The sequence below is a fragment of the Salvelinus fontinalis genome, unplaced genomic scaffold (genome assembly GCF_029448725.1).
Source record: "Salvelinus fontinalis isolate EN_2023a unplaced genomic scaffold, ASM2944872v1 scaffold_1095, whole genome shotgun sequence".
Lineage (NCBI taxonomy): Eukaryota > Metazoa > Chordata > Actinopteri > Salmoniformes > Salmonidae > Salvelinus > Salvelinus fontinalis.
Window position 1 is genome coordinate 41398 of NW_026601304.1, and position 18741 is coordinate 60138.

The 18741-nt window shown below is 40.8% G+C and overlaps 1 protein-coding gene and 2 long non-coding RNA genes across 3 annotated transcripts; 1 reads left to right on the forward strand and 2 right to left on the reverse strand.

Moving 5' to 3' along the window:
• Nucleotides 1-541: 541 nt before the first annotated feature.
• Nucleotides 542-4684, reverse strand: LOC129848667 (uncharacterized). The gene is made up of 4 exons (XR_008758524.1): nt 4595-4684; nt 4019-4118; nt 1686-1754; nt 542-1272 (listed from the first exon to the last, which is right to left on the reverse strand). It is a non-coding gene; the product is annotated as an uncharacterized LOC129848667 (long non-coding RNA).
• Nucleotides 4685-5119: 435 nt separating this feature from the next.
• Nucleotides 5120-16661, forward strand: LOC129848666 (uncharacterized). Its single transcript, XM_055915762.1, has 12 exons — nt 5120-5208; nt 5382-5590; nt 7534-7725; nt 7863-8024; nt 8144-8233; nt 8408-8547; nt 8641-8815; nt 8959-9100; nt 9243-9308; nt 9430-10997; nt 12233-14064; nt 14241-16661. Exons 2-12 carry the CDS (start codon nt 5561-5563, stop codon nt 14440-14442), a joined length of 4599 nt encoding a protein of 1532 aa, XP_055771737.1. The 5' UTR covers nt 5120-5208; nt 5382-5560; the 3' UTR covers nt 14443-16661.
• Nucleotides 14825-18733, reverse strand: LOC129848668 (uncharacterized). The gene is made up of 2 exons (XR_008758525.1): nt 16732-18733; nt 14825-16318 (listed from the first exon to the last, which is right to left on the reverse strand). It is a non-coding gene; the product is annotated as an uncharacterized LOC129848668 (long non-coding RNA).
• Nucleotides 18734-18741: the final 8 nt, after the last annotated feature.

Genomic DNA, 18741 nt, shown 5'->3' on the forward strand with positions numbered 1-18741 from the left:
ATTAATCACATCACGGGTGAGTTCACCATTGATCGAAATAATTAGGTAAAGGACTTTTTAGAAATCGAAAGTAATCCGACAATTAGTTTCAGCGCGCAGCCATATATTTTTTCCTCACCGAACCCGAAGATAAGACAAGGTGAGTTTGGTCTGTTTTTAGTATGCATGTTTAAGAGGTGTGTCATCTACCGTCGTTCACATCCACCATTCATTTCCGGAAGTCTTCAAAATGAGTGAACTCTTACTCACCTAATTTTGTTATAACATCTTTGGTCAAACAGACGATTACGTGAAACCAGAATGCATTGAATGTCAACAAACATGGCTACACAGCTGGAAATAGCTTAATCAGTACAACCTTCAAAAAAACATTTTACACACATATTTGTGCAAGAGTCGGAATGCATGATTTGTCACCTAGATTTGAAAACATGTGAATAAAACCGTAAATACAAAAATAATTGCCACACAAAACATTTTCTGATAGTGATTTATTTGTCACAAGTGGCGCATGCCGGCATTCAACCACGTACCCTTTCACTCTAAACCATTCAGTGTTGTTGTTTATGTATGTAGCTAGTGAGCTAAGCTGAAGCATTAGCAATGTCTTTCAAAAGGAGACAACAAACAAATGAGAACATTCTGGAGATTTTTTACAATTCTGACAATGAGTCGGAGTATGAAAGTCAGGAATCAGATTCTGACAATGAGGAGCTTCCCACCAACCTTGTAGCCATTGAACTCTGAATCTGCATTTCCACTGACGAAGTCCCAGGTGCCTTTGAAGATGCTGGTGGTGATGGAGGTACCAACACTGGATGAAGTACAGGAGTTCTGTGGTAGCTGGAAGGCCACCAGTCATTTCACCCCCCCTGGCACTGCTGTTTGCTTAGACAAGTCCCCGTCTGGAGTGCAACACCCCTTGCCATTTCCAACTGAGTCAGAGTGCTTCAAGTTGTTTCTGACAGAGGAGCTGGTGGGAGACATAGTAGAGACCAATCGCTATGCCTTGGAGCTACAGGATAAGAGAGAGCCAGGAGTGGGGGACAACCACAATTAGTGAAATGTATACATTCCTGGTGACAGTAAAGACTGCTTTCTAGTTCTGCTGCTATGACTGCATTTCATCAACGGTACTACCATCCTAAATGACCCATTATACAAAATAAGAAATGTTAACAGCTGGCAGTAAAGTGCCATAACAAACGAGACGTCCATGTCCTCTCCACTGTCCATACAGCAACCATGTCGGCCACAGGGAAGGTGGACCACCTGACGGGAGAGAGAAACAAACCAGACAGAGAAACATTAAACCAGACTGCGTGCTTGACTATTGCCTCAAAATGGAAGCAGTGGATAAGGCCGACATAATAAACAGCTTTGTGGAACGCACTCAGAAAACGACCAAGTGGTATAAGATATTTTTCCAGGGTAGGTTCAAAATAAAACATGCCAATACTTCTGACATATTTAGCATTGTTTTACAGAGCTAATATAATCATGTAACTAGCTACATAAGCACGATTGAATATAACGCCATAAAAGGTGAGTAACATGAGTAACGTTACCTAGCGTGTCCGCAGTTATAAGGAATATACACAAATATATTATGCTCCATACACACAGTGAGCTACAGTAGAAACGGTATAACACGACAAACTATTATAACGTAATTAGGCACTTACTTTGATAGAAACGCAGTCTGGATTTGAAGATGGGTGTCTGTTGTGACGCGGAACACACCTCATTTCAAACTGTTATTAGAAAATAAAAAACTTGTTAGAAAATAATTTCAAATTGACAAATAAAAACAGGCTGCGTGCTTTGGTTTGAGGGCAGCGCGGATGAAATGTACTGTTACATAACAATCACATTCTGGAATGGAGAGAACGTTCTAACATCACGTGTATAAAAAAAACTCATGCTGGGGCGACCGTTAGAGATATTTAGAACTCACGCATGAAAGGGTTAAACAGTCTCACAATTTGACCATAAAATATGACACTTTTTTTTTTTTACATTGACTTTTATGGTTCTAAAGGGAGGAGAGGACAAAGCTGCATGAATTTAGCGCCCCAGTAATCTTTATTAACTTTACTTACAAGCAGGAAAAATGTCAGGAATGTAGTCTCTCTTAACATGACCTATTGTTCTGTTGACACAGAAACGCTTCACTAATCAGTACAACTTCCTCTATATTCCAGTTATTATACCTCAGATTGTTGAATTTGTGCATCTAGAGTGTTGTGGTATTTTATTCACTGTTTATTATGGCAAGATTTGATCATTATTACTCGGATTGTCAGAATATTTTAATACTGAATAGCCTCATTAGAATAGAGCTGCAACTATTTGAGGGTAAATCCCAGAATCATTAGGACTACTTTGGGACATATTGATTCCAGATTGGCCTAAATGCAATGGGTCAGGTTGTATTTTAAGATGGCTATTCACTTATTAGCACAAGTTTTCACACGTGACTCTGTAATCACCAATGATTTATATATAGGCTATACTAGATGACTAATAAGGAATTTTATTATATTGTAAAAAATATTTTGGAAGCAATAGAAATTCATTTATTAATGACTACATTTGTTTGTGACACGTTTATCATATTACAGACACCTTAATGCATACTTTTAAATTATATTATGTGAGCTAAACATACAAAACCATTTTTTCCCTGAAGTATAATTTTTTAGAGATTACTGAAATCTATGTCCCTACTACAGAATACTTAAATTAATGTAATTTAATTGAAAAACTGTAGAATTCCATTCATTCCTAAATGACGAGACAGCCTACAGGAAGGAGGTGAGTGCCTTGGTGGAGTGGTGCTAGGAAAATAACCTCAACAAACCGAAGGAGCTGATGGTGGCTTCAGGAGAGAGCAGAGGGAGCACGCACCCATCCACATCGATGGGGCCGCAGTGGAGAAGGTGAAAAGCTTAAAGTTCCTCAACATACACATCACTGACAATCTGAAATGGTCCACTCATACAGACGATGTGGTGAACAAGGCGCAACAGGAGGTTGAAGAAATTTGGCCCCTAAGACCCCCACATTTTTACCGATGCACCATGGAGAGCATCTTGTCAGGCTGTATCATTGCCTACATCTTGTCGGGCTGTAGCATTGCCTGGTAAGGCAAATGCACCGCACACAACCGCAGGGCTATCCAGAGGGTGGTGCGGTCAGCCCAACATATCACACTGCCTGCCCTTCAGGATATCTACAGCACCCAGTGTCACAGGAAGGCCAATTACATAATCAAGGACCTCAGCCAAATAAGCCACGGATTGTTCACCCTACTATCATCCAGAAGGCGAGGTTAGTACAGGTGCATCCAAACTGGGACCAAGAGACTGAAAAACAGCTTCTATCTCAAGACAATCAGACTTAAATAGCCATCACTAGCCGGCCTCCACCCAGTATCATGCCCTGAACTAAGTCACTAGCTGGCTATCACCCGGTTACTCATCCCTGCACCTTAGAGGCTGATGCCCCATGTACATAGACATGGAACACTGGTCACTTTAATAAATATTTAATACTATTTTCCCCATTTCATATGTATATTCTGTATTCTAGTCAAGGCCATGCTATTCAACTATTGCTGTACATATACTATTCTACTCACGTATTCTTCAGATATACTACGTATTATATCCACACTGTCCATAAATCCCATCACACACACACACACTCAACTCCAACATGGCTCATCCTAATATTTCTATATTTCTTAATTCCACTTTCATACTTTTAGATTTGTGTGTCATTAGAAATTACTGCACTGTTGGAGCTAGAAACAAGCATTCCACTACATACGCAATAACATCTGATATATGTGTATGCAACCAATAAAATTTAATGGACATTGGCTGATTTGATATCAGCTGATGTAAAATGGCTGTATAAATACATTTGATTGATTGGAAACAGCACCAGGCTTTATTAGAGTATGGGAACCTGACCCCATGTGTATTTCGTCCATACATTATTGCATGCTCACCATGTTCCTCCAGATAAGCCTGTAGTCGTGTGATCAGTTCCACTTTGTTGCCCTTCACATCTAGACCCCTGGTTTCACACTCATGCTTCAGTTCAGCAAGCTGTGGAAGAAACATGAGTGTAGATTACTGGTTAGATTACATTTGAGATGATTTCCTACTAAATGGCAATTTTTGCAATTCAAATGTTACTGCCCAACAGCGAATTACTTGAACGTTAGGCCAAACATCCTGTACAATTTCATTCATCCACTTGTAGTCGCGCATGCGCTGATGTCAGTTGCCAACTTCACAGCAGTAGTAGAGCAAACTTTGGCCCTCGTTGAATAACAAAGCCACGCGTGGATATCTCAAACTCCTTGTTAGCTAGCTACACCGTGCAGCAAGCATGGACTATTTCCGTCCTGTCCGCTAGCATCTGCTAGCTAGCTACCTACGACTCTTTGTGTCCGAAGATCCCCACCGTGCTAGATCATGATTTACAAAGTAAAGATAGCTAACAACATACAATACTTGATTTCCCCAAAATATAATACCGGTATTAGACGTTTCAAACTAAGCTAAAACGGGTTAACAACCTTTAGTTTCTGGAGTTCCACAACTTCAGCCATCTTGCTTTGTTGTAGTGGTAGGTCGATCGCGAACGAACTGCTCCTTTTGGTGACCGTCGGGAACCGAATTGCAGCTGTGAAAGAGCCGTTAATTTGGCTTCCTGATTTGCATAGCCTACTGTTATTGCTTTTTGAGACCCAGAATCCAGACATCGATTATCTGCTGACAAATTATACAAATATTCACTGAAGATGGTAATTGCTCAGTGCAGGAACAATCTAGTGAGGAGCCTCAGTCTAGTTCGCGCTCATTTTTTCAGCGCATTACATTTTTTTCTCAATTTGTTTTTGTAGACCATCTAATAATCTGGTCAGGTAAAAATGTATTTGAACTCAAATTTCACGATCTGGTAGGCAACCTTTTACGATTTAAATTATACATTGACAATTTTATCATGGTTTTAGGTCAATTCCTAAGAACTACTGAACGAAAAGCCCGTTGGGAGCAAAATTAAATGATACCAGTCACCGAAAAGACTCGGATGCCCGTTACGACTTGATTAATTAAATGCGGAATCTGTTTCATCCATCAGAAATCGACCCGTCTGCTTCTTCAGTAAAATCCCAACCGCTTTGATTTGGTACATTGCTATCATAAATCTTTTTTTGTTTTTGTGTGTAAATTCGGTGTAACTTTAGTAATTTGCTTTGACACAATGAAATGTATAGCCCAGTTTTTCATGTAAAATATCTTTATTGATAGGCCTAAATCGTTCATTATATACATTGATCCTTACATTTTTTTATCCAACAGATTTAGAGGGGAAAAATTAAACAATGTGACTCCAATACATGCGGTATAATCAATGGAATTTCGGATATGCCAATGCGTTGCGTCACAGATGGTACAGTATTCTCACTACATTATGATGCATATGTATTGACAAATAATCATGTTCAGAGGCATTTTTCTCTTTCCTGTCATGCTGTGCAATGGAGAACGACGTTTTTAAAAGCTGTCAGGTAAACACTTTTGCTTTCACCTTTGCCATTTAGCTAAACTTGTAAACAATTGTCTAGCCTAAGTATTGTGTAATTGAAAAGGTAAAATAGACGATTGTGTACTCCAATAATATGAAGTCTGAACATAAACAGTAGGACTATGTCCCATGCTCTGAACTGAGCTACAAAGGACTACAAAGTGAACTATTCTTGTGTGATGAGTAACCTTGCCTGAAATGTGTGTTATCTGTCTGAGCTAATGCCTAGATTTAAGCTCAGTGGGCTAACACAGTCTTGTGACATGCAGATTTTTTTAAATTTATTTATTTATTTCACCTTTATTTAACCAGGTAGGCAAATTGAGAACACGTTCTCATTTACAATTGCGACCTGGCCAAGATAAAGCAAAGCAGTTCGACACATACAACAACACATAGTTACACATGGAGTAAAACAAACATACAGTCAATAATACAGTGAAAATAAGTCTATATACAATATGAGCAAGTGAGGTGAGATAAGGGAGGTGAAGGCAAACAAGATATATATATACATAAATAAATAAATATAAAAAGGCCATGGTGGCGAAGTAAATACAATATAGCAAGTAAAAAAAAATAACACTGGAATGGTTGGTTTGCAGTGGAAGAAGGTGCAAAGTAGAGATAGAAATAATGGGGTGCAAAGGAGCAAAATAAATAAATACAGTAGGTAAAGAGGTAGTTGTTTGGGCTAAATTATAGATGGGCTATGTACAGGTGCAGTAATCTATGAGCTGCTCTGACAGCTGGTGCTTAAAGCTAGTGAGGGAGATAAGTGTTTCCAGTTTCAGAGATTTTTGTAGTTCGTTCCAGTCATTGGCAGCAGAGAACTGGAAGGAGAGGCGGCCAAAGGAAGAATTGGTTTTGGGGGTGACCAGAGAGATATACCTGCTGGAGCGCGTGCTACGGGTGGGCGTTGCTATGGTGACCAGCGAGCTGAGATAAGGGGGACTTTACCTAGCAGGGTCTTGTAGATGACCTGGAGCCAGTGGGTTTGGCGACGAGTGTGAAGCGAGGGCCAGCCAACGAGAGCGTACAGGTCGCAGTGGTGGGTAGTATATGGGGCTTTGGTGACAAAACGGATGGCACTGTGATGGACTGCATCCAATTTATTGAGTAGGGTTTTGGAGGCTATTTTGTAAAAGATTGACCTCGGTTCAAACCCAGTCAGTCTCATGGTTGATGCTAGGCGGTATCCTTGGGACATCCTATGGATCCGACCCCTGGCAACAACCCTCTGGCCAACACACACAGTGAGGGAGTTCTATTACGCTGGCCCGGGTTGAACCAGGCAATGGCCAGTCACATCATTTGGTGAAAGTAGGGAGGAAGGAGCACCCTTCTCAATAAAACAGTAATCTGCGCCAGTCGGTCATGTTGTCAACAAGGCAGCATGGTGCATCTTCCAGAAACACATCTCTTTTGCATAAAATAGATGTTTGAATTTTCAAACTAGTTTTCATTGGGAAGGCAGATAAAGCGTTTTTATCAAAGCAATCACTTTTGCATGTGAAAACACATAATCCTACTCATCACTCCATGAGCTTAATAGTTACGTCACTTTTATTTTGAGCCGACTTCGCCTTCGGCCAGAGCGGGGCACCTGGCTCACCCCCGGGAGGCGGTGCGGTTTTAAAACGGATGCAATCACTTTTCACCCAGTGCGAACTCCTCCCACTGAGGTAGCCCGGGCCACATAAACTAATCCCCTCAGTCTTGTGGATCAAAAATCATATTTGGCATGACAGTGGCAGGGAGTTAATATAAAAAACAAATAGACTGGCACTCAGGCTATGGCAACAGTAGTTCATTGGGCGTCAACCTATGATGACATATCAGGCTCGCCGCCATGTCATAATGGTCGGATGAACTATCACAGGTGAGTTTGTAAGAAATACATTATTGCTATGTTGCTGTTTTCAGGAGAAGACCTCAAAGCCCCTGTGTCAGATACCCTCGCAACCAGAGATGCAAACTCGTCCACTGAAAGGGAAGCCTCCTCAGATCATGATAGAAACAAAGCCGTCAGTGAGCAGCAGATTGCCTGCCATGACAAAGCTTCCAGTCCTACCTGGGGTCGCCTTTAAATTTCATAGAGCCAGCCTGGGTAAAAAGGTAAGCAGAACATATATTTAACAGGATACAGTATAACATTTTTAAAAAGAACATGCATACAATAGAATGGTGCAGTAGAATAGAAGAAGGGTCCAGTAGAATGTTTATTTTTTTTGTTTATATCCTTGTTCCTTCAGTTGTATCAGCCTACATCTGATTTCAACCTCAGTGACCCAAACTGTCACATTATGAGGCCGACGTACAACAGTTTGCATGACCCAAACCTCAATGAATACTACCATCGGAAGGAAATGCATGAGAAGTTAAAGAAGCGAAACTTCATCACTAAAGAGGACAACGTAAGTTTGAAGTTAATATTATTGTTTCTGAACAGTGTAGTAGAAGACTGTAAGCTTTACCGATAGTTAACTCCAGTAGTATTATAGCAGGAAACATTTTGATTCTCTCTCTTCTCAAGGTTGTATGCTCATTAAAGGAGTATAACACATACAAACATTACCTGGATACGGTCAAGACTGACCATCATAAAACGTACAGCAAAAAGTTGGTATGTGGGCAGTATGACTGCGTTCTTAAATGTGAACTTCTGTGAAGATCACACATGTTATTTTAACGAGAAAATGTGAAATGATCATTCATCACTCTAAAAACAATGTAACATGTATTTTGTTAGGTAGATAAGTGTTTAAAATGTACAAAAAATGTATTTATCCTATTTAAGAAGGAACAGATACTGAGAATGGTTCAGTTGCAAGAGGAAGGCCATATACCTAAGGACGTTACCCTGGAAGATATGATAGAGTACTTACTGAATAAAGGAGCACAGAACCTGAAGCATCTGCAGTCAACCATTGGTTCCAGGTAGGCAAGAAGTGCATGAGGTAATAAAGTAGAGTTATATAGGCCTACTCTGTGTTGGCAATGTCATGACTCATCTGTTTAATGTATTGATAGGGACAGGGGACAGAAATATGGCCTGCAAACTGCGTTGTATGACCAAGAGAGAGAGTTTAAAGAGGATTGGGTTTCTAAGGAGCGATCCAGGCTGAAACTCATTGAAAAGGATGTGAGGCACGATTTGAACAAGGCCAAGTATATGAAAGAGGCCAAAGAAAAGCGCATCAGAAAGGTACAAATGGTACACTTTCATCATACTTCAAAACTACCCACAATTATTTTCAATTTTGAATAAATCATGAAAATTAAGAAATCATTTTACCTCAACTTTTGTGGATGCTAAGTTGCTATTTTTGGACTCTATGTTCTTCACAGAAAATGTGCATTATGGAACAAAAACAGGCTATTCAGTTGAGGATAATGGAAGAGGAATTGAAAAACCTCCAGGAGTTTGAGAGGTTGAGAGAGGCCTCTATCAAACCAAATAAGCTGCTGGAAGAAATATTTGAAAAACCAGGTAAGATTTCATTTGAATTCATCACACAGTTAAGCAATGTTTAAATGACTATGCCAAATGCAACCTACAAGGAGCAGTTGAATGTGCTGTGCTGTATATCATATCGTATTTTGTATTTAAAATAATAAATAATCTATTATAGCATCTGCTCAGCCTGCTCTCAAACCTGCTCACTCCAAAACTGTAAAGAAAACAGTTTCTCTGTCAGGTAAGAACATTTCCTTACTAAAGAACCACAATTTCATTACGAAATATCTTTCAGAGTATGTTTATAGCCAGTGAATGCTAAATTAAATCAAATTTTTAAAATGTGTGTGTGTTATTAATAGTAAAATCTAAGGAAAAGCCAGCCATGCTACAGAGGAGACCAAGCCTTGCACCACGCCAGAGGAGACCATGCCTGGATGGTCTGGCACCGCTGAAGGGTTTCCAAGAACCTGTTTTTAGGATCTTCAAAGCCATCAAGGGACAAAGCATCCCAGACAGAGCTCAGCTGAAATCTGTCATCCTCGACCACTTAGGCTCCAAGCTTGTCAGGAAGCAGCTGGCGGAGTCAATCAGGGATGAGGTCAAACTGACGATTCCAGGGTCTACACCAGCGGCACAAAGGGCTCTGAGTGCCAGAATCGCTTACGATGTGTTGAAGTGCGTCTCTCGAGCGGCCAATCCTAGCAATGAACCTGCCTGCAGACTCCGTGGGGGCAACACAATCAAACCCAATGCTCAAGCAGATGATCCAGAACCAGAGGAGCGGATGGCCAACGGAGAAGACATAAACACCTATGTGACAACGTTGATCACTGACGTTCTGGAGGAAGTCCAGGAGCAGGTTATCGTAATGATCCGAGAAGACTCTCCTACCCAATTCAGAGTTGTCTCTGCAAAGGCCAGCCAAACAGCCATTGATGTGGTAAGCAATGTTTTGGAAGACATTAGACACTTATTAAATGAGGAAAACATTGAAGAGCTTGCACTAGACTGTGATGCTGAAGAAGGCACCTCAGGTATAACAAACATTCAGCCACCTGCATTGACTGCATTAAAAAAGGCAGACCCCGAGAACCGCCGAGATTCCTGTTCAAAACTAGAAGGTGTCGCCTGTGACCTTATTAACACTGCATATGACAGCATCCTATTCGAGCTGGCTTTTCCTGAGCTTCAGGGTGAAAGAGATGAAAAATCTCCTTCCCTGACTCTGGAAATACTTCCCTCGGAGCCAGTGATCTCATCTTTATCCAACTCTCCCAGTTATGGAATGGTGTTTTCATCTGACACTTCAGAGGTTGCAGAAAACAACAGTAAGACAAGCAGCTCAGAGGCCTCCGCAGCTGCATCAACCTCGTCCCAGGAGACGGATACCACAACCACTGTAGAATGCAAAGAAGAAAGAGTAGAGAATGGTAACACCAGTGAAACAGACAACGTCCTTTCTGTCCCCTCAGTCAATACTGAAGAAGTTGTTTCAAAGCCTATTCTCTTGCACAAGGTGAAGAAAGAAAATGCAGCCACCAGAAGCGCTTCTCTTCCCAACCTGTATGGACTTGTTGTGGATGCAGTTATGGACCACTTCAGCACAGAACCCTTCAAAGACAATCTGGCCCAATCAGTGAAGAATGAGGTGAGACGCACCCTTTCTATGCCTGAATGTGGATTGTTGAACCTTCAAATTGATAATTACTTTGAGAGGAAAATGCTAGAGGATATGCTGAAGGACGTATCCCGACAGTGCGGAGGAACAAGCTCTAGCACCGTGGCTGAAGAGGCTACAGATGAAGAAGAGATCTACAGACTAGAATCTGCTGCAGCACAACTGATACAGAAAGTTTTCCAGGAGGTCAAGACAAATTTTGTTGTCAAGATCAAGAAGGGTTCTCCCAAGAGATGTCTATCCCCAGAAGTAAGTCAATATATTAATGTTGTATGTACTGTGTAATGTTGTATGCAACATTTATATGTGCTGTGTGATGCCATGACACTTTTCCTACAAGGGAGGTCATGTACACTGAGTATACTAAGCATTAGGAACACCTTCCTAATCTAATATTGAGTGGTGTCGAAAGCATTCCACAGGGATGGTGGCCCATGTTGACTCCAAAGCTTCCCCACAGTTGTGTCAAGTTGGCTGGATCTCCATTGGGTTGTGGACTATTCTTGGAACTGTTGAGCGTGAAAAACCTAGGAGCGTTGTGGTTCTTGACACAAGCTGGTGTGCCTGGCACCTACTACTATACCCCGTTCAAAGGCAATTCAATGTTTTGTCTTGCCCATTCACCATTTAAATGGTACACACAGGGTCCCAGTGCTTAAAAATCCTTCTTTAACCTGTCTCCTCCCCTTCATCTACACTGATTTGAAGTGGAATTAACAGGTGATATCCATAAGGGATCATAGCTTTCACCTGGATTCACCTGGTCAGTCTATGTCATAGAAAGAGCAGGTGTTCTTAATGTATTTGTGTTGATGTTTTATCTGTGTTGATGGTGATCTGATTGATTGTTGATGGGGATGCTTCTATTTGCAACACCAAGATAAATTCCTAGTATCATTTGTTCAGTGGTGGAAAAAGTACCCAATTGTCATATTTGTGTAAAAGTGAAGATACCTTAATAGAAAATGACTCAAGTAAAAATGAGTCACCCAGTAAGATACTACTTAAGTAAAAGTCTAAAAGTATTTGGTTTTAAATATATCTAAGAATCAAAAGTAAAAGTATAAATCATTTCAAATTCCTTATATTAAGCAAACCAGACAGCACCATTTTTTTGTAATTTTAAATTACAGATAGCCAGGAGCACACTCCAACACTTACAAATGAAGCATGTGTATTTAGTGAGTCTGCCAGGGATGTTCTCTTGATAAATGTGTGAATTTGACTATTTTCCTGTCCTGCTAAGCATTCAAAATGTAATGAGTACTTTTGGATGACAGGGAAAATGTATGGAGTAAAAAGTACTTTATTTTCATGAGGAATGCAGTGAAGTAGAAGTAAATGTTGTCAAAAATATATAAATAGTGAAGTACAGATACCCAAATAAACTACTGAAGTAGTACTTTAAAGTATTTTTTATTTAAGTACTTTACACCACTGCATTTGTTGCATGGCGATAAATTATTCTGATTCTATCTCCAAAGGTAAGCCAAACAGCCATCAATGCTGTGAGCAGTCTTCTGGGTGACATGGAGACAACTGTGATGGCCAGTGTTCGATGTTCTTGTACTACTTCCAGAGCAGATATGGAAGGAATGCTCTCTGAGGCAACAGGCGAGCACCCAGCGAAATCAATGGCCTCTGCAAAAGTTGAGTTGATCGCTGATGATTTAGTGGAAGATGCCATCGATATGTGCAGTGAAATGATTTTAGACGACCAGCCACTAGCCCTACTACATGACGATCCTGAAGAAGGTACATCAAATGTTGTTGTTCCTGGACCAATTCAGAGCAGCCTGTCTGGAGTTGATGAACGCCACACAAAATCACAGGTCCTTGCAGTAAAGATTGAAGACCATGAGGTAAAGCCAATTTTGATCCAAGACACAGCGCTCATATCTCCAGGTGAGAAGAATACGGATGAAAAAAGAGTCATTAGAGTAAGTTATGTCTTTAACTCATCCCCTAGAAGGAAAGCTCACCGGGCCACCAGAAGCACCTCTTTCCCTAACCTCTATGTCACCCTCGTGGATGGAGTTCTGGACCAAATTAGCACAGAACCTTTCAAAGAAACCCTGGCCCAATCTGTGAGGAATGAGGTAAGACATTCTGTCTCTTTGCCTCAATTTGGATCGGTGAACCTCAAAAGCGAGGACTGCTCAGAGAAAGAAATTATTGAGGATATGTTGAAAAGTGTATCCAGAAAACGCAGTAAAGACCAGGCCTGTCAGCTGACCGGGAAAGCCAGTGAGACCATGAATGCCAACGTAGATGCCATTTCACTTACCCCCAAACTACAGTCTACTGCCAAAGACCAAATCATCAAAGTTCTGGAGCAGGTCAACACTAAAATAATCAATATGATTAGACAAGATTCTCCCAACAGGACGATTTCCCCCAAGGCAAGCCAGACTGCCATCAATGCTGTCAGCAACATTTTGGGTGCTATGGGAACCTCTCTCAAGGCAAGCAACACACCATTTGTTTCTAATGTGGCTGGACTCCAGCCTGACCGAGATGATGTAGCATCTTACTCAACTGAAGCTTTTGAGGGATTTCCAGGGATCTGGATGTCATCCCTGAAGATAAAATATATTGCCTCAGGCCTCATGGACACTGTCTGTGAGGACCTACTGGATGAGGATGGTTTCCTCAGACGGAGCGCTGGTGCAATATCCTCACAGGAAGACCTTAATCTTCAGAAGGTAATTACTTCAAAACCAGCATCCCCAGTCAATTGCATGCCCGTCAAAGGATGCCTGTCAATGTCCTACCTTGATGCTTTGAAGAATCCTGAAGACATTGAAAATGCTACTCACCTCAGTAGAAGCATTGACTCTCTCTCTGTAATTGGTGTGCCTACTTCAACCTCAAAGGAAGTTTCATACGGCACAGAATTGAAACTGACACAGTTGCAAAAGGATGTCTCTGCATCATCCTCACTTTATGCCATGAGCAACTGTCGGAGCTCATTGGAGTTTCCCTCCAGTCGATCCGATATCCCTATTGACAAAGAGGCCCAAAGGATTTCCTCCACATACGAAGAAGACAGTCTGTCCAAATCCCTCCTGACCTCTTCCAAATCAGTCTTCAATGTCTCTGGCCTCGTCCCTACTCCTCCAGAGGGAAAGCCAAAGGTGAGGCTGCCACGGCGCCCAGTGCTTCACCTTAGGAAGGTTCCAGAGGAGCCCCCCAAAAAGATGCACATTTACACAGTTTGCAGGGATGCTTTTCATTTCCCAACTGAGACAATGCGATCGACCAGTCCATCATCATTCGAGGGAGAATTCTCAACTCCAGAGTCCCAGAGGCCAAGGTAATACTGTCTTTCTCATAGTCCTAATCTGAAAAGCTTTTTAACACCTAGCCCACTGTTGATATTTGAACAGCCTTGATTCTAAATGTTTTTATTTTTGTAGAACTTTCGTAGAGCTTTGAGAACTCTGTTATGAAAAGCGTTGCACAAATTAAATGTATTTTTTATTCATTAAGAGCGGTGGACAGCTCAGACAAGGAGTCTATCTTTAATATAGACTCATCCAAAAGACTCGTCGCAGAGATAATGCTGTCTGTTCGGGAGGACATTGTTGAGGCAAAGCAGAGAGAGTTGGCCGCACATCTGGCTGTGCTGTCGTCTGACAATGAGATGCTCAGCACTTTGGCTCAGAGTGGGACACCCCGCGCCGATTCATGAACTGCCTCCAACACCTCTCCTCACAGCGAGAGTGATAACTGACTTGGACATACATGGTAGAAGCATTTGCTTACATTATTTTGAATCACATTGAGCTATTAAAGAATGCATTTATTTTCTAAAAAAGACAAAAGCATTTATTTACAATGTGTAGTTTTTCTTAATGTAAGTGTTAAGTTAGGAATATTAAATAGAAAATTAGGAGAGAGTAATTATATATCTTTGACACGGGTGTGATCTTTTTAGTGGTCCCTGAAGCGTACGCTCACACCCGTGTGATTAGAACACTCATTTAGAACGGCCAGTTTCGAATGAGGCAACAAACAGCGTTTGAGCTGGCCACACTTTTTTTTCCCAGAAACTATTTACACAAACACAGTCCTTAAAGTTATGTCCAGAATGTGAGCAGTTTATTTTTGGATTCAATGTTAAGATATTCACAGAAGTATATATAGCATAACACAATCATCCTAACCGGAAAAATGTAGGCTACATTTGTCCTAGCGCTAACTGAGGAAAGATTGACCCAACACAAGCAGTCATATTTTCTAACTCTCAGCTGACATAAACTACAATATGAATTAGCTAATAGCAATTACTATGTATAATTAATCACATCACGGGTGAGTTTACCATTGTTCGAAATAATTAGGTAAAGCACTTTTTAGAAATCGTAAGACGATTAGTTTCATCGAGCAGCCATGCATTTTTTCCTCACAGAAACCGAAGATAATAAGACAAGATGAGTTTGGTCTGTTTATAGTATGCATGTTTAAGGGGTGTGTCATCTACCGTCGTTCACATCCCACCATTTCGTTCCGGAAGTCCTCAAAATGAGTGAACTCTTACTCACCTCATTTTGTTATAACATCTTTGGTCAAACAGACGATTACGTGAACCCAGAATACATTGAATGTCAACAAACATGGCTACACAGCTGGAAATAGCTTAGCTCATCATAATCAGTACAACCTTCAAAAAAAGCATTTTACACACATAATATATGTGCAAGAGTCGGAATGCATGATTTGTCACCTAGATTTGAAAACATGTGAATAAAACCGTAAATACACAAATAATTGCCACAAAACATTTTCTGATACAAGTGGCGCGTGCCGGCATTCAACCACGTACTCTCTCACTCTAAACCATTCAGTGTTGTTGTTTATGTATGTAGCTAGTGAGCTAAGCTGAAGCATTAGCAATGTCTTTCAAAAGGAGACAACAAACAAATGAGAACATTCTGGAGATTTTTTACAATTCTGACAATGAGTCGGAGTATGAAAGTCAGGAATCAGATTCTGACAATGAGGAGCTGCCCCCCAATCTTGTAGCCATTGAGAACCCTGAATCTGCATTTCCACTGACGAAGTCCCAGGTGCCTTTAAAGATGCTGGTGTGTGATGGAGGTATACCAACAGTGGATGAAGTACAGGAGTTCTGTGGTAGCTGGAAGGCCACCAGTCATTTCACCCCTCCTGGCCCTGCTGTTTGCTTTGACGAGTCCTTGTCTGGAGTGCAACACCCCTTGCCATTTCCAACTGAGTCAGAGTGCTTCAAGTTGTTTCTGACAGAGGAGCTGGTGGGAGATAGTAGAGACCAATCGCTATGCCTTGGAGCTACAGGATAAGAGAGAGCCAGGAGTGGGGGACAACCACAATTAGTGAAATGTATACATTCCTGGTGACAGTAAAGACTGCTTTCTAGTTCTGCTGCTATGACTGCATTTCATCAACGCTACTACCATCCTAAATGACCCATTATACAAAATAAGAAATGTTAACAGCTGGCAGTAAAGTGCCATAACAAACGAGACGTCCATGTCCTCTCCACTGTCCATACAGCAACCATGTCGGCCACAGGGAAGGTGGACCACCTGACGGGAGAGAGAAACAAACCAGACAGAGAAACATTAAACCAGACTGCGTGCTTGACTATTGCCTCAAAATGGAAGCAGTGGATAAGGCCGACATAATAAACAGCTTTGTGGAACGCACTCAGAAAACGACCAAGTGGTATAAGATATTTTTCCAGGGTAGGTTCAAAATAAAACATGCCAATACTTCTGACATATTTACCATTGTTTTACAGAGCTAATATAATCATGTAACTAGCTACATAAGCACGATTGAATATAACACCATAAAAGGTGAGTAACATGAGTAACGTTACCTAGCGTGTCCGCAGTTATAAGGAATATACACAAATATATTATGCTCCATACACACAGTGAGCTACAGTAGAAACGGTATAACACGACAAACTATTATAACGTAATTAGGCACTTACTTTGATAGAAACGCAGTCTGGATTTGAAGATGGGTGTCTGTTGTGACGCGGAACACACCTCATTTCAAACTGTTATTAGAAAATAAAAAACTTGTTAGAAAATAATTTCAAATTGACAAATAAAAACAGGCTGCGTGCTTTGGTTTGAGGGCAGCGCGGATGAAATGTACTGTTACATAATCACATTCTGGAATGGAGAGAACGTTCTAACATCACGTGTATAAAAAAAACTCACGCTGGGGCGACCGTTAAGAGATATTTGGAACTCACGCATGAAAGGGTTAAACAGTCTCACAATTTGACCATAAAATATTACACTTTTTTTTTTTTTACATTGACTTTTATGGTTCTAAAGGGAGGAGAGGACAAAGCTGCATGAATTTAGCACCCCAGTAATCTTTATTAACTTTACTTACAAGCAGGAAAAATGTCAGGAATGTAGTCTCTCTTAACATGACCTATTGTTCTGTTGACACAGAAACGCTTCACTAATCAGTACAACTTCCTCTATATTCCAGTTATTATACCTCAGATTGTTGAATTTGTGCATCTAGAGTGTTGTGGTATTTTATTCACTGTTTATTATGGCAAGATTTGATCATTATTACTCGGATTGTCAGAATATTTTAATACTGAATAGCCTCATTAGAATAGAGCTGCAACTATTTGAGGGTAAATCCCAGAATCATTAGGACTACTTTGGGACATATTGATTCCAGATTGGCCTAAATGCAATGGGTCAGGTTGTATTTTAAGATGGCTATTCACTTATTAGCACAAGTTTTCACACGTGACTCTGTAATCACCAATGATTTATATATAGGCTATACTAGATGACTAATAAGGAATTTTATTATATTGTAAAAAATATTTTGGAAGCAATAGAAATTCATTTATTAATGACTACATTTGTTTGTGACACGTTTATCATATTACAGACACCTTAATGCATACTTTTAAATTATATTATGTGAGCTAAACATACAAAACCATTTTTTCCCTGAAGTATAATTTTTTAGAGATTACTGAAATCTATGTCCCTACTACAGAATACTTAAATTAATGTCATTTAATTGAAATACTGTAGAATTCCATTCATTCCTAAATGACGAGACAGCCTACAGGAAGGAGGTGAGTGCCTTGGTGGAGTGGTGCTAGGAAAATAACCTCAACAAACCGAAGGAGCTGATGGTGGCTTCAGGAGAGAGCAGAGGGAGCACGCACCCATCCACATCGATGGGGCCGCAGTGGAGAAGGTGAAAAGCTTAAAGTTCCTCAACATACACATCACTGACAATCTGAAATGGTCCACTCATACAGACGATGTGGTGAACAAGGCGCAACAGGAGGTTGAAGAAATTTGGCCCCTAAGACCCCCACATTTTTACCGATGCACCATGGAGAGCATCTTGTCAGGCTGTATCATTGCCTACATCTTGTCGGGCTGTAGCATTGCCTGGTAAGGCAAATGCACCGCACACAACCGCAGGGCTATCCAGAGGGTGGTGCGGTCAGCCCAACATATCACACTGCCTGCCCTTCAGGATATCTACAGCACCCAGTGTCACAGGAAGGCCAATTACATAATCAAGGACCTCAGCCAAATAAGCCACGGATTGTTCACCCTACTATCATCCAGAAGGCGAGGTTAGTACAGGTGCATCCAAACTGGGACCAAGAGACTGAAAAACAGCTTCTATCTCAAGACAATCAGACTTAAATAGCCATCACTAGCCGGCCTCCACCCAGTATCATGCCCTGAACTAAGTCACTAGCTGGCTATCACCCGGTTACTCATCCCTGCACCTTAGAGGCTGATGCCCCATGTACATAGACATGGAACACTGGTCACTTTAATAAATATTTAATACTATTTTCCCCATTTCATATGTATATTCTGTATTCTAGTCAAGGCCATGCTATTCAACTATTGCTGTACATATACTATTCTACTCACGTATTCTTCAGATATACTACGTATTATATCCACACTGTCCATAAATCCCATCA

Bases quoted from the DNA above. Each gene is read 5' to 3' on its own strand.
- LOC129848666 (XM_055915762.1), top strand. From the start codon at position 5,561: ATGGAGAACGACGTTTTTAAAAGCTGTCAG. The intron at 8,234-8,407 runs GTATGTGGGCAG...ATCCTATTTAAG, and splicing joins AAACGTACAGCAAAAAGTTG to AAGGAACAGATACTGAGAAT. The intron at 8,816-8,958 runs GTACAAATGGTA...TGTTCTTCACAG, and splicing joins AAGAAAAGCGCATCAGAAAG to AAAATGTGCATTATGGAACA.